Source organism: Pipistrellus kuhlii, unplaced genomic scaffold, assembly GCF_014108245.1.
Source record: "Pipistrellus kuhlii isolate mPipKuh1 unplaced genomic scaffold, mPipKuh1.p scaffold_m20_p_62, whole genome shotgun sequence".
Lineage (NCBI taxonomy): Eukaryota > Metazoa > Chordata > Mammalia > Chiroptera > Vespertilionidae > Pipistrellus > Pipistrellus kuhlii.
Window position 1 is genome coordinate 1,182,238 of NW_023425565.1, and position 17,006 is coordinate 1,199,243.

At 38.8% G+C, this 17,006-nt stretch overlaps 2 protein-coding genes across 3 annotated transcripts in view; one reads left to right on the plus strand and one right to left on the minus strand.

The window, feature by feature from the left end:
• Window positions 1-17,006, minus strand: part of LOC118708715 (centromere protein P) — a 209,647-nt gene that overhangs the window by 122,333 nt on the left and 70,308 nt on the right. The gene's annotated exons all lie outside the window — the stretch shown is intronic.
• Window positions 1,566-8,915, plus strand: OMD (osteomodulin). Its single transcript, XM_036420112.2, has 3 exons — window positions 1,566-1,876; window positions 6,007-6,960; window positions 7,857-8,915. Exons 2-3 carry the CDS (start codon window positions 6,021-6,023, stop codon window positions 8,183-8,185), a joined length of 1,269 nt encoding a protein of 422 aa, XP_036276005.1. The 5' UTR covers window positions 1,566-1,876; window positions 6,007-6,020; the 3' UTR covers window positions 8,186-8,915.

A 17,006-nucleotide genomic window follows, 5' to 3' on the forward strand; every position in this document is an offset into this window, starting at 1 on the left:
CTTATAATCACCTAACTGAAACAGCAAACTGTCACAACCACAGCTTCTACTTTTCCTCTAAGGCTTTCCTTGGACCACCATCCCACCACTTTTTTCAAAATTTATCTTTAAGTATAAGAAATGCCCCCCTTTTTTCCTATTGACCCCTTCCAGCATGCATTCACCCCCTTGCCCCCATCCCAGGCCTTCACCACATCACGTACCCATGGGTTATGCAGATATGCATATAAGTGCTTCCTCTGATATTCCTCTGTCCCATGTCTCCATGACCCTGGATCTATTTTGTACATCTATCACTCTTCCTCCCTCCCCCAAACCCAAACCTCTTGGACACTGCCAAATTCTGTCAAATTTCCTAGACACTTTTGATTCAAGCTATCTATTGGTAAATATTTTTTCACATTTGTTAGGAACGTGAACAACATAATCATTATCATAAATTCAAATCACAGAGTAAATGAGAAATTACAGAAAAAGCAAACTGATTGTAAATTAATCTTCCAAAGAACTGTGAGAGCATGAAAATGATTTTTGAAAAAAGTACACATATTTGCTCTGTGCCCTTAGTGTGGAAGCCTGAGGTTTAAGAACAAAGACTAATAGGAAACATATGGAAAAGATCAGTAACAAGATGAAATCTTGGCCCAAATTTGGTCGGCCATGTTTTACATACCAGTGTCTCAAATAATAAATGAGAATTTTCAATATTGCCAAAGTATCACTTGAATTATTGTATGCTTTTTAAAAATCTGAAGTATAACAAAATAGTGTGAATTCTTTGTAAAAACCAATGACAAACATTATTTTGAATGGAAAGCAAAAGCAAAATGAATTCCAGAATTTACTCTACTTTATTACTTTGCATAATCTTGAAAGAATCGCCCAAGAAATGAACTAGAAAAATTCACTGCCAAGAGATACAAGTTAACTATCTTTTTAAAATATGAAAACATTAATATAAAAACATAGGAGAGACAATTCAGTAAATCAGAAAATGTCCTAAATTTGCAAAATAAAGGTAGTGGTCATTGGTCAGCAGGAGCTTCTAATTCCATCTTATCAATTTTATTAACGTGTTTTTTATACTGCTAATAACAGGCAAACTAGAGACATACTTTCTGAGGGCAAAATACTGAATTCTATAAACTTAGACGTTAATTTTTATTTTGAAAATTATTAGAAGCCATTCTAATGAGTATATTTGGGAGCAAGGTGATAGCCAATAGAAGATATAATTCTTTGAATGAAAAAGTTATATATTTAATCTGCATCACCAATAACAATCTATTTCATTAAAAAAATTAACTAGATGTGAAATACTGTTTCTAATCCTAGTTTGAATCTTAATGAAAGAAAACACTGGTATGAACATTAGGGAATCAGACAAACAAGGTCTCCAAATAATTCTAAGTTCCACCTTAAATTGCTGAGACACTGTGCTCGAGGTTACAGTGGGCCTTAATTTGAAGAATTCTTTGGCATGAAAATGAAAATAAAAACAGTAATCAGTACATGCTGTTTCTTTTAGCTATGTTTGCCCTTCATATTAGAGGAAATTCTTGCCACACCTCAAACCAAACTTAAGGGAAAAAGAAAGAAGTAAGCCACATGAATCTGACCAAGAACACAAGCATCTTAATTTGAATCCACAAAGTTTTGGATAATGAAAAGAAGTACATAATCTTAATTCAACCCAAGTGTTTTCCAGGCAGATTATATGTGCTTAAATTGCAACAGTGATTCAAGAGACAGCCCTATTTGAGCATACAGTTACTGTGGATTTTTAAGAGACTGAGTTAAAGACTTTAGGAATTTCTGATTCATTTACAGGATTTGCAAACTCATCAACCCCTGAAAACTAAAGCAAACTCAACAGGTATGATGATAAAATAATTTTCCATTTTTAAAAAAGTATTCCTACTTTTTAAAATAGAAAGTATATTTGATTTGTTTGATGTTAAAATAGATTTGTAACCATCATAAAAGCACAACTTTTGGAAGCAATATCTGGTAAAAGCTACATTAAAACTCTGATTAGCCAAATTATTCATGGAAAGAAGTATTATAGTGAATTTTCTAACTTAAGATCTAACCACTATATAATCTTTGTTTATATATATTTTTGTTTTGAATGAAAGGTTTTAGATTAATGGAATAGTTTGCCTGAGAGCAACAGACCTGAGCAGTGCAGAGGCCGGGGGCAGGGTGCTGGGTGTTGGTACAAGTTTCACTCTCCATCGACAAATCCTTGGTATAAGAATGTTTGTTTTCATTTGCCTTTCTCAAAGATATGAGTGCTCTATCTAGTCCTGAAGGATCTAGTTTCTTGAGTTTTGGTTATTTAAGATTAAAATGTGTTATGGCTAAAAAGAATTTTGAAACTTTTGTATTTTTAATAATAAAAGAGCCTTATTTCCTTAGGCCTTTGGGTGTAACAGTGATGACATACTAATTCTACAGAGTTAAATTTAAATCTGCTTTAAAAAATTCTGAATCATATACTAATACTTAGTTTCTTATATTCTAGTTTCTGTGGCATGCCAAGAAAGCAATTAAGTCTATTTTAAAATAATAAAATTCTATGAGGCTTTCCAACAACTTTAAACTTTCAAGAACAAAGTCTATCTCGTCTTAGAATGTTCCTGATGAAAGCAGGAGTGCCTTTTTCTAAGTTAGAGAAATGTTATAACATTGAAATTTTTATTGCTATAATATGGAAAATTCACAAAAGATAGTTTTTAAAACTGGTAACTTGTATTTTACTTTCCTTTTCACATTTGTGATTTTTCTACCACATAATGTAAAAGGAAAATGAAGACTATAGTATATTGTGATGGAGATACATTCAATAGACAAGGGAACAGCCACATTCTCTATGACCGTGTTCATTTAAAGAAATATCTGTGATGAAATAAATGCCTAGAAATAATCAACATTAAGAACATTAATGTTCTCAATCAATAGTAATAAATGAACATTGTTGATGAGATGAAATATATTGATTTGTTAATCCAATCATTCATTCAACAAAATGTTGAGCATTTATACAGCGTGAACTTTAGTAGGTTCTGTCAAAAATTAGAGGACAGGAAATGAGATGCTTGACAGTGAGTTATAATGTTTTGGTATGAATTATCCTATAGGAAACAAGGCATAAATTATAGAACTTAAAGATCAAAAGTAGCCGAAGCCAGTTTGGCTCGTGGACAGAACGTCAGCCTGTGAACTGAAGGGTCCCAGGTTCGATTCCGATCAAGGGAATATACCTTGGTTGCGAGCACATCCCCAGTAGGGGGTGTGCAGGAGGCAGCTGATCGATGTTTCTCTCTCATCAATGTTTCTAACTATCTCTCTACCTTCCTCTCTGTAAAAACTCAATAAAATATATATTTTAAAAAGGTCAAAAGTAATAAAAAATATGCTTAGTAAATGACTGAGAAAAGATTCATTGAAATAAGAGATCATTGTAATGGACAATTATTATGGGTGAAGTTGAAAAGGAACAGAAGTAAGAGGAATGGAAGATAATGGGCATATTGATGGAGATAGGCTAGATTTCACACCAGGAAGTTACTGATAGTCACAAGGCTAAGTTCTGGGGCCCCGCTTCTCAAGAAGTAAGGACAATGATGACAAGCTCAGATTTAGAAGAGAAACCTTAGGTCTTCTTAGCTGGCCAAAGCAGATGCACTAAGAATCGCTTCATTTCTAGAGAGACCCCATTATCATAAGATCTTCATTATCGTAATTATTGGACAACAGAGTTCTGACTCTGTTAATCAGAGTTAATCCTCAAATGTAAGATTACTAATTGATGATTGCTAATATTTTTTCCCATTTCATTGACTTTATTGGGGTGACAGTAGTTAACAAAATTATACAGGTTTCAGGTGCACAAGTCTACAACACACCATCTGTACACTGTATTGTGGTTCACCATGCGTCAAGCCTCCGCCCATCACCATTTATCCTCCCTTACCTCCTCTTCCTCTTCCCCTCCCACTCCCCATAATCACATTGTTTTCCCTGTCCATGACTTCTCTCTTTTCCCCCCCTTTTTGTTCTATCCCTCCACCTCCTTAACACAACATTCAGAGTTCTGATGAGCACATTCTTTTCAAGGTCCAGCTATGTAACAGTAAGACTCTGACACTCCTACATGCCATGGCCCACACAGCTGCATATCTTTGCTGCTACTTCTATCTTCTCTTTCTGGGACACAGACAAACTGTGAATCCTACAGTATCAAGAATTTATTCATTTATTCAATGACCATCATGTCATCATCTTCTGGAACATCATCATAACAATCCAATTCCTGAATTTCCTGGTGAATTTCTTGTGACTCCATTTCTTTCAGAATCGGTAAACCAAATCTTCATGTTTAGCCTAGGGGGGGCCTTATTTTTGGGGGGTCTTATATTTCACTCAGAAGGAAACCTGTAAGTAGGTCTTATTTTCGGAGGATGTCTTATTTTTGGGGAAACACAGTATGAATCATGGTTGGATTCCTGCTCTGGGACCAACCAGTGGTCCCAGATTGCCTCAGAGATTAAATGACTGGATTTTGAAAACTGTTTCATGAGGAAAATATGAAGTCATGGTTAGCCTTGGCAAAAAAACAAAAACAAAAAAAAACAACCACAAAGAGGAAACATGATAGTTGTTTTTACTATCTAAAACACGCACATAAAAGAAAGTGTTCCATGTCCTCCCCAAGGGCAGAAAAGAGTTTCAGCAAACAAGTTGCAGTGGGAAATTTTGCTTAATAATAAGAAAGCATCCCTTAGATAAGAGCTCTCTGATTAAAACATAGTGTTTCATCAAGAGACCAAACAGGCATAAGAACACCCAGCATTTACAATGAAAGAAACACTGACGCTGGAGTTGAGAAACATCATGTTGTAATTGCGAATCTATAGACTAGTAAACTAGCAAGACAAACTAAGGTTCTCTTAAAAGATGGTTATTTAGTCTGGTTCGATGCAATATGTGACTTTAAAAAAGACAAAACATCCTTACTGCTACTTACACAACCTTTTTCTCCACCCAGCTCCCATCCCCTCCCCTCTGACAGTTGTCGGTCTGTTCCATGCCGCTGGAGTTCTTTTGTTCATCAGTTTATTTTATTCATTAGATTCCCATATAAGTGAGATCACATGGTCTTTGCCTTTCTCTGACCGGCTTATTTCATTTAGCATACCTTCTAGGTCCATTTATGCTACTGCAAAAGGTAAGAATTCCTTCTTTTTTATAGCCTCGTAGTATTCCATTGTATAAATGTACAGCTTCTTTATCCAATCACCTACTGATGGGCACTTGGGCTATTTTAATTTTGGCTTGAGTATTTTCTATTCATTCTAGACATTTTTTTTTATATCTATACTAATAAAAGGGTAATATGCTAATTAGACTGACATCTTCTGGACGTTCTTGCAGACAATGCCACGGTGGCAGGGGCTGAGGCACAGGCGGTTAGGGGTGATTAGGCTGGCAGGAGAGGTCAGTTAGGGGGCAATCAGGCCAGCAAGGGAGCAGTCAGGGGGTGATCAGGCCAACAAGGGAGCAGTGAGGGGGCAATCAGGCCAGCAGGCAGAGGCAATTAGAGGCGATCAGGCAGGCAAGGGAGCAGTTAGGGGCATCAGGCTGGCAGTGGAGCAGTCAGGGGGTGATCAGGCCAGCAGGCAGGGGAGTAGTTAGGGGGCAATCAGGCAGGCAGGCAGGCAGGCAGGCAGGCAAGCGGTTAAGAACCAGTGGTCCCAGATGGCGAGAGGGAAGCCCAACTGCTGGTTTAGGCCTAATCCCTGTGGGGTCACAATCCTGAGGGGTCCCAGATTGGAGAGGGTGCAGGCTAGGTGAGGAACCCCACTCCCCCATGCACGAATTTCATGTACCAGGCCTCTAGTATTTCAATAGATATAGATGTGCATCTCTCAACTTATACAAAAAGTTTTCTAAATTTCACTTACTTTTCCCACAATATATTTCCTTTTTTCCTTGCAATAGGACAAAAAGAAACTATGGGCTTTTTAAGTCCGGTGTGCATTCTTTTCTTCTTTCTTGGAGGCAAAGTATATTGTCAATATGAAAGTTATCAATGGGATGAAGATTATGACCAAGAGACAGATGATATTTACCAACCAGAATTCCATTTTCATCAAAATGTGGACTATCGCGTGCCTTTTCATCCACAGGCTCTAGGCTGTGCCAGTGAATGCTTCTGTCCACCTAACTTTCCATTATCCATGTACTGTGATCATCGCAAACTCCAGCGTATCCCAAATATTCCAGCACACATTCAGCAAGTCTATCTTCAGTTCAATGAAATTGAGGCTGTGACCGCAGACTCATTTATCAATGCAACTCATCTTAAAGAAATCAATCTCAGCCACAACAAAATTAAATCTCAAAAGATTGATCAGGGAGTGTTTGCTAAATTGTCAAATCTACTACAACTTCAACTACAGCATAACAACTTAGAAGAATTTCCATTTCCTCTTCCTAAATCTTTGGAAAGACTTCTTCTTGGTTACAATGCCATCTCCAGACTGCAGACAAATGCCTTGAATGGACTAGTAAACTTGACTATGCTTGATCTCTGTTATAATCATCTTGATGATTCTATGTTACAAGAAAAACACCTAGCCAAAATGGAAAAATTAATGCAGCTCAATCTATGTCATAATAGATTAGAATCAATGCCTCCTGGTTTGCCTTCTTCACTTATGTATCTGTCTTTAGAAAATAATTCAATTTCTTCTATACCAGAAGGTTACTTCAATGAACTTCCAAAACTTCATGCTCTAAGAATGTCCCACAACAAACTACAAGACATCCCATATAATATTTTTAATCTTTCCAACCTTATAGAGCTTAATGTTGGACACAACAAACTGAAGCAAGCATTCTATATTCCAAGAAATTTAGAACACCTGTACCTAGAAAATAATGAAATTGAAAGTACGTAAATTTTCGTTATTTTTTAAAGACATACTTTATGCTTTATACATTTTTGAAAATAGTTGCTTTAAAGTTGGCTAGGAAGCCGAAACTGGTTTGGCTCAATGGATAAAGCTTCGGCCTGCGGACTAAAAGGTCCCGGCTTTGATTCCAGTCAAGGGTATGTACCTTGGCTGTGGGCACATCCCAGTAGGGGGTGTGCAAGAGGCAGCTGATCAATGATTCTCTCTCATCGATGTTTCAAACTCTCTATTCCTCTCTGTAAAAAAATCAATAATATATATTTTAAATAAATTAATTAAATTAAATAAATAAATAAAGTTGGCTAGGAAAAGGGAGAAACTGGTCCCAGAGAAAGGTATGCTATAAATTTTATATTCTTTTCTATTAAATGTTATCACCTTGAACACTAAGAAATAGTACTGTGGAGCATATAAAGAAAAATGAGTATCTTGAGTAGTGTGTCTAGAAAAATGGCATTAAATTGGCCCCAGAGAAAGGTGTAAACTTTATAGTTTTACCTATTAAAGTTTATCATCTTAAACATTGAGAAACAGTACTGTAGTATATATAAAGAAATATGTGTATTCTGAGTAGTGTGACTATAGAAGATTTTCATTTTTTTCTTTTTGAGACTGTTTCTACTAAGAATTTATTACTTTAATAATTTATTATTTAAATTACTAAGTTTCCAATGAAGTCATTTATTTTCATATAAAATTCATTTATAGACTTATTTTCATTTTATTACTTGAGTAACTGTAAAAATAATTAAACCTAATTCCACTTATAAGTATTCTAATTAATAAAAGTAGATCTGCATAACACTTAAACAAAATCTGATACAGGATGATGAATGAAATATAGCAAGACTAATTTTTAATTTGTATTTTCAGATATCAATGTTACAGCGATGTGTCCATCTGTTGACCCACTATATTACCACCATTTAACATACATTCGTGTGGACCAAAACAAGTTAAAAGAGCCAATAAGCTCATACATTTCCCTCTGCTTCCCTCATATACATAGTATTTATTATGGTGAACAAAGAAGCACTAATGGTCAAACAATACAGCTGAAGACCCAAGTCTTAGGGAGATTTCAAGATGACCCTGATAGTGAAGAGCATGAGGATAACCCAGAAGACTCAGAACAAGAAGGAACAGAAGGAAATGCTGACCCTTATTATTATGGAAGTCAAGAATGGCCAGAAACTATATAGGTATGCATTCATGGCTTCATAAACTTATATTGAAATAGCTCACGGTAATAGATGAAGAATTATGTGTTAGTATAAAATCAAATACTTGAATTTAAGGTATTGGTTTACCATCTGCATAATTATATAGGATTAGAATTTACTCAAAATGATACAAGTCTTAAAAAATATAAATTAGAATAACAAGTGAAAATAAGAAACTAAACTTTAAACATAAAAATTTTATATTGAGAAAAAGTGAGTATGTCCTTTCTATTAACAGTAATTTTTCTAAGAATGATGAAAGAAGTATCAAAAGCTTTGAATTACTAGGAGGACTATTTAAATGCAAACAGGTTACATTCTTGTAATAGGCAGCCATTCACTTAAGAAATACTTCTTTGTTTTTTAACCTGATCTCCAGAAAAGTGTCTTGAAACTTATTACCATTACCAAATCTACCCTTGGCCCTACCACTTAGTGCTTAAGATGATACTTTTTTCAAAAGATGCCACCCTACTATGGCATGGAGATTCATGAAATAAATTAATCTTGTTTTTCCCTCAGAGCTTCAAAGCAACAGAATTTTAAATTGTGTTTGGTTAACTAAAAAAACACCAAATTATCTCATTACAATCTGTACTTAGCAAATTTTAGAAAATTCCAAAACAGTCTTTACTGTGTTCATTTTAACTGGAATAAATGTTTTATAGTAAACTAGGTGCCCAGTGTTCGGAATTCATGCACTTGGGGGGGGGGGGGGTTCCCCTCAGCCCGGATTGCAAGAGGACTCAGGCCAGGCCAAGGGACCCCACCAGTGCACGATCTGGGCTGGGGAGGGACAAGGGAGGTTGGCCAGCACGGGAGGGACCAAAGGAGGGCTCTAGGGCATGTCCGGCCCATCTCACTCAGTTCCGTTTGGCCAGACCCCAGCAGCAAGCTATCCTACCAGTTGGACCATCTGCCTCCTGGTTGGTCAGTGCATATCATAACAAGTTGTTGAGTGGCCTTAGAATATCATTAGCATACTATGCTTTAATTAGTTGACTGAATGATCTGATAACCAGACACTTAGCATTCACTCAAGAAAGATTTCTTTGTTTTAATTACATAAAGATTTGCTAATAAATAACTACTTTGTTCACAAGGTTAATATTAACACAAGAAAGTATATCAACATTAATAAACACTTCTATTTTTATAGTACAATTAATTAGGAACTTATATGTGCGCTAGCTAATGTTTATTTACATAATGTTAAAGTTGAATAAAGTTTCTTTAAAATTTAAACATGGGTTTTGATGTCTTGTTAAAACCTTAAAAATTACCTAGTACCTATAGTATTTTAACTATACCTTAGGATAGAGATGATATACCTGCTGTGATAAACTTTCTTGATTTATTAGGCTAACATTTCATAGAATTCTTCAAATAAGGAATGAACACACAGCCAAAACAGTTTGGCTCAGTGGGTAGAGCATCGGCCTGCAGACTGAAAGGTCCCAGGTTTGATTCCGGTCAAGGGCATGTACCTTGGTTGCGGGCACATCCCCAGTAGGAGGTGTGCAAGAGGCAGCTGATTAATGATTCTCTCTCATTGATGTTTCTGGCTCTCTATCCCTCTCGCTTCCTCTCTGTAAAAAATCAATAAAATACATTAAAAATAATAAAAAAGGAATGAACACACAAACATGGGGCTATCTATACAGAAAATCCAAAGAATAAACGACGAGGACAATGTGCAAAGACCAGACATGTAACACTCTTTTTTAGAAGCAATTTTCAAGTTGTCTTTTTTTTTTTGGAAGTGCCAGATTAAATGAAGCCTCTAATGCTCTTTACATCTGTAAGTTATTAGCAGAAATAGTACCCACCTGTCCCCAGGAACAAGCTACACAATCCAAAATGAACAGACAGCATTCCATTCTTTCCTTTAATTAACATTCCTCAAGTCATCTGGTGGGCAGGCTTAGCAATGAGAGGTCAAGAAATGGAGTACCTATGTGAGACTGAGACACATAAGGTACGGGTGCGAGGGTAAAAGTCAGGGCAAAATGCTGGTGATGTGGGGAAAGCCCACTTTCCATAAAAGTTACAAAGAAATTTAAGGACCACCTACCCCTTTATTGAAATTTTTAAAAATAGGTTTATAAATGTAAAAATTTATTATGAATTAATATGTGGAAAATACTGTGTGTGTTTTAAGACACAAGAAATTATAAATAGAATGTTTCTTACCTAGACTAATTTAAAAATTACTGAAGAGCCATCACAGAACTATCAATGGGAACCACATGAGATACCCGTTCACACACATAGGACAGCTATAATAAAAAGACAAAATACCAAGTGTCAGCAAGGAGGTGGAGAAGGGGAGCCCTCATGCAGCACTGGCAGGGACAGCAAATGGTAAAGCGGCTTTAGAAAGCAGCCTGGCAGATCCTTAAAAAGCCCATCACCTTGACATAGCATTTGGACAATATGCAGGTCCAGATATGCAAAACTCTATTTCCTCAATGCATACCTAAGAAAAATGAGCACAGGCTCATACAAAAACATGCACAGAAATGTTCAGAGCAATATTAACCATCAAGAGACAGAAAGTACACCTTCATGTCCATCCATTAGAGAAGCCAGGACAGGTAGAACAGGGAAACTGAGGCAGAGAGCGGAACACACTGACAGCGATTTGCAGCAGACACACTAGGTCCCCTCCGCACAGGTGACATCCAGGCTTCAGCTGAATTTCAGCTCCAGGCCCAGAAAAGCAGCAACACCAGGGGGGCGACGCCAGGACCAGCTGCGATGACTGACAGCCCCGGCCCCGGCACTGACCAATCAGGGAGACCAGGGCTGGAGGAGCCCGCCTGGAAAGCTGCTGCTCTTCTGCTGGAGCCTCCCCTGTGAGACAGAGGACAGACTGTCTCCTCGGAGCAGCCCCCAAGTTCCCTCCCTCCACTTCCCCCAGGCCTGCACTCCGCACCCTAAAGGACCCCACGCCCCAGGCTCACCCTGACGCCCTTCCCAAGGCCCCCTTTCCTCTGCTTCCCAGCCCTCTTGTTTTTTTTATACTACGTCCTTTCTTGTTTTACTGCCCCACCTTTAATAAACATCCCCTCATGGTTACCTAGACTCATGTTGTGAATTTTTTCCTGCACAAATTCAAGAACCTACACACTACTGGCTGGCGCTAGGCAGACTCACCAAGGGCCAGGTCCCCTTTTTGGTAAGCAATTGATGAACAAAATGTGGTATATCCACACAATGAAATATTATTCAGCCAAAATAAGAAATAAAGTAATAATACACACTGCAACATATCAATAGATAAACCATGAAAAGATTATGCTAGTGAAAAATTAAGTCAGAAAAGGCCACACATTCTATCATTCCTTTTATAGGAAATGTCCAGAATAGGCAAATATATAAAGACAGAGATTCCTGGCTGCCGGGGCTAGGAGGAAGAGGAACGAGGGAAAGTGGGAGTGACAGCTAATGGGTAGAAGTTTCTTTATGGGTGATGAAATCTTCTAACATTGATTGTGATGATGAAATAGTAAAACACTACTGAATTATATACTTTAAAAGGGTGAAGTGTATGAGATGTGAATTATCTAAATAAAACTGTTATTAAAAATTTTAATGAAGATCAAACAGAATAATTACATAAAGATTTGTTAATATAAGTTAATAATAATTCTGATACAAGGAGGAAAGACATCAAATGCTAAAGTGGCAGAAACTATGAAAAGTGATGTTGCCACCGGAGGATGACCAGGACGTGGTGGAGAAGCAGAAGGCATCAGGTGAGTAGGAACTGACTGGTTGCGTGGTCGGCAAACTGCGGCTCGCGAGCCACATGCGGCTATTTGGCCCCTTGAGTGTGGCTCTTCCACAAAATACCATGGCCTGGAAGAGTTTATTTTGAAGAAGTGGCATTAGAAAAAGTTTAAGTTTAAAAAATTTGGTTCTCAAAAGAAATTTCAATTGTTGTACTGTGGGTATTTGGCTCTGTTGACTAATGAGTTTGCCGACCACTGGGCTGGGCAGAGTGGAAAAAAACACACTTCCAGGGCGAGATGAGTATAGAGATGGGGAATTTCTTATTTTACCTCTTCACTCTTAAAAAACAAAACCCTACAATTTTCAGAGTTTTGGAGCTTCTATTTTTATCTCATAAACCGATAAAAGAAAATATATTTTCATCTTCAAAGAACAACCTTAGTGAAGAATAAAACTGCACAATGAATTTGAAATCAGATGCATCTGGGTAGAAGCCTGACTTCATTGTTCTGAGCTAGCTAACTTCAGAAAGTTACTTATTCTAGAAGCTTCCCTTTCTTCATTTCCATAAGGAAGGTGGTTCTCATATAATTGCTATAAGGATAAAGAGAAATAGTGTACATAACAACAATTGTAACAAGCCCATGGCAGTCACAGGTAGCCAGCAAGCCAGAACCAGGATTTCAGGATGTCTGACCAGCACCTGCTGCATCTAGCTGCTCCCCAAAAGCCAGCTGCCTTTCGCACATGTAGGTCTCTCCGAGGCCCTAGAATCGATCAGCACTCTTCGGGTCTCTTCCAAGGTTCTATTCATACAAAAGATCAGTGAACAAGAGAGACTTGACTGAAGTTTCCTTAGGGAGATGGGAGGGTGCTTACGTCATATACAGGCAACAAACACGTTCTAACAGCCACCTACTGCTCAGCCTTGCAGAGCACCGGACAGTCCGCCAGGCAGGCAGGCACGGGGAAGCCCTTCAGCGCATCAGGAGGAAGGGTGCGCTCTGCTCGGCTCCCTCCACGGCCTGCACACACGGACACAGAAGACAAGCTCACACCCTTCTGTTTTCACTCTAAGAATATCCTGCAAGGAGCCCGCCCCAACTACTTCTCATTAAAACAAAACTAAACGAAAAGGACAAATAACACCCATTGCTTTCTTTAGGAGAAAGTGAAGGATAAAAGACTTCTTCAACTTGCACATCCAAACTACAGATACCTACCAGAGCTACAGATAAACCAAGTTGATCTGATATTTATAACAGAAAAGAAAAAGATAAAAATGTATCTATTTCCTTATTACACCTCAAAGTATTCATTATATAAGCTACTAGGCTGAACTCTATGACTATCAACTAATCCAATCATACCATGAACCCAAGCTTGATTAATAAACATAAAAGTCCAATATCCTTATAGAAAAGAAATAAAAATGAAGAGTATTTCATAAATTTGCTCACAATAATACTAGTAGAGAATGTTTAACTTGTGTTTAAATATTACCTGAAATACTATACATTTTGCCTTTATTTCTTAAGAGGAGCCACTAATCTAAAATGGAGACGTATGCATATCATGTAACATACTGACCACCTCCATGGGAACAAAACGGAAGAAATAAATCTCTCTTCTACGTTCTTTCACTATTGCAGAGAATTCATATGACCCCTAAACCAAACTCATTTCCTGATTCCCAGTCTGTTTTGTCTAAACCTTAGAAATAAAACATACGTGCAGCTGGAAACAAAATTAAATCATAGCAGCTAAAAATCCAAAGTTTTTTTATATGTTCCAATTGCCTGAATAAGTATAACTGTGGCTAGAAAATAAGTATCACATAATCATGGACATGTCTGACATTAAAACCTCAATATGTTGCAAATTCACCATATAAAGATTTATGTACTACTGAGACAAATTACACTCACAAATCTGATACATTTTTAAAAATATATATTTTATTTATTTTTTAATGAGAGAAAGGGAGAGAGATACAGAGCTAGAAACGTCAATGAGAGAGAAACATCGACCTGCTGCCTCCTGCACAACCCCCACCGGGGATGTGCTTGCAACCAAAGTACATGCCCTTGACCGGAATCAAACCCCAGACCCTTCAATCCGCAGGCTGATGCTCTACCACTGAGCCAAACCAGTTTCAGCAAATCTGATACATTTTTTACATGAACTCTTCCTTATATTGAGTCACACTTCCCTCCTTTTAAATGTCACCCTGTAGTTTAAGAAGTTCTGGGTTAACCAACTGATTGGACTTCAGGCATAAGCATGAGATCTGAGATGGAGATTCAAACCTTAGATTTCCCATAAAATCTTCGAATAATCCTGGCCACTCGGTGATTCTCAGGAGGGGTGATTTTGCTCTCCAGGAGACACTTGGCAATGCCTTGAGACAATTGTGCTGTCCTCCACCGAGGTGAGTGGAGGAGTTACTGGCATCTAGTGAGCAGAGGCAGGGAAGCTGCTAACAGTCCAGTAAAGCACACAGCAGTCCCTCCCAAAAGAATTATCTGGCCCAGCGGTCCCAACCGTTCGAACCTCACGAACCATCAGTGGTTTGCAGACCACTGTTGGCGACCACTGCTCGGGCCCACAATTTCAACAGTGCTGAGGCTGAGAAACCCTAGGGGCTAGACTCGAGACCACCAGATAAAGAAGATAAAGCACAAAGAATTAACCAAGATGAAGGGAAGGTTAAAAATAGAACAAAACTAATGCTTATGTGAGTTGACTCCTAAATTCAATAAAGTTAAAGGATGAAGGAAATAGAGAAAAGATTCTTCATGCTTGTAGTTTCTGAAATTCAATCCACTTGTTAGTTACATGTTCTTTGTCAGTAGAACTACCCTGTTTCCCCGAAAATAAGACAGTGCCTTATATTAATTTTTGCTCCCAAAGATGCACTAGTTCTTTTTTTCAGGGGATGTCTTATTTTTTCATGAAGAAGAATATGGTATACATTTATTGTTAAATGAAAATAAAGGAAATTTATTACCTGTATACAGTATGGTAGTACAGTAGTTGTCAACACAAACCAGACAAACTGTGAATCCTACAGCATCAAGAATTTACTCATTTATTCAATGACAATCATGTCATCATCTTCTGGAACATCATCATAACAATCCAATTCCTGAATTTCCTGATGAATTTCTTGTGACTCCATTTCTTTCAGAATCAGTGGACCAAAACTCTCATGTTTAGCCTGGGAACGGGGGGCTTATTTTCAGGGGGATGCCTTATATTTCACTCAGAAGGAAACCTGTAAGTAGATCTTATTTTTGGGGAAACACGGTAAGCCTCCTCCAAAAACAAACAACTCCTAGAAAACCCTTGTTTCCAAAACTCAATTCTATTCTATACGTGCCTGCTGCTGAGAAACAATGAGGAGGTAGAACCAACTGCCTCACAGCACACCTTCAAAAATATAACCCACATAGGCAACAGGGGCACCAAAAAGAGCTCCACAGAGAAGACTCGCTCAGTTTTGAATAAGTGCCTGCTCTTAAGTCTTAGACAACGTCCATCTTTTACTACGGTGCAGAGAAAGCTAAAAGCTTTCTAATAGGATATAATAGTTCTTTGTAGAACAGAAAAACAATATAAATTTCAAACATTTTATTCTGGGAACTGCACAGTAAAGAACTGTAAACCCATGAGAGGTTTGGGCTTAGCTATTAGCTTTTAGAAGGTAACCAATAACCTTGTTTAGAGTTGGGGTCATCACATTACATCTTAGGGTGAGCTAGTCATACCCAATATTGGGTTGGCCATGTCAGAAAGAGACTGAAAGATCAGGTGATTCAGGATGGGGACTTTGGGTCATGCAATCTGTCAACCTGAATGCTGAGTTCAACCACATGGACACTCAATCGATCATGACAATGTAATAAAGCCCCAATAAAACTCTGAAAAGGGCTTGGGAGCACTTCTCTGGTTGGCAAAGTGTGCTGTTTCACATCAAAGCCAGGAGGGTAATGCATCCTGAGAATAATGGAAGCTCTGCACTTTGGAACCCTCCCATACTATGCCTAATGTCTCTCTTCTTGGATGATATCCCAATATATAAAAACCCTGGTCATGACTGAAGGCTCGACCAACTGAAAGTCAGTACTGCAGTCGGCACTGGGTTGCCATGGCGACCCAGCACTGACTGGGCAAGGGGTCTTCAAATCAGGTCCAAAGAGAGGCACGAAGAGAGAGGCAGGGTCTAATGCATAGCTCTGTGGAAGCTGTTGATCAGCACTTGCCTCACTCTTTCTTTCCAGGCCTGGCCAGCAGTTATGCCTCCATTTCTCTCCAGGCCCAGGGCTGCTAATCAGACCCACCTTTCTGATCAGGCCCCACTGACAGGCTCTGAGACACTGACTAGCATAGAAACCGACCAATCAGAACCAAATCTGGGTAAAGTGTGAGGAGCCAATGGCTGCCTAGGAGGTGGAGCTTTTGATGCTAACTGACATCAGAAACCGACCAATCAGAACCAAATTGGCCAGCAGAGGAGGGCAGGTGAGGCAAGATCAGGCCTACAGGGGCAGGCAGTTGGGGGTGAGATCAGGCCAACAGGAGAGGGCAGTTAGGGGTGATCAGGCAGGAAGAGGCAGTTAGGGGTGATCAGGCAAGCAGGGAGGGGCAGCTGGGGGCAACCAGAACAGAAGGGGAGGGTAGTTGGGGACAAGATCAGGTCTGCAGGGGAGGACAGTTGGGAGCAACCAAGCCAGCAGGGGAGGGCAGTTGTGGGCAATTGGGCCAAGAGGGGAGCAGTTCGGTGTTAATCAGGCTGGCAGAGGAGCGGTTAGGAAATGATCAGACTGGCAGGCAGAAGTGGTTAGGGGCAATCAGGCAGGTGAGTGGTTAGGAGCCAGCAGTCCCAGATTGTGAGAGGGGGCCTAAACCGGCAGTCAGACATCCCTCAGCGATCCCAGATTGAAGAGGTGCAGGCCAGGCTGAGGGACACCCCCAGCCTGGCCTGCACAAATTTCATGCACCAGGCCTCTAGTTTATGTATATAAACTACAACTATAATGGCTTTCAGTGAGCTCCATAA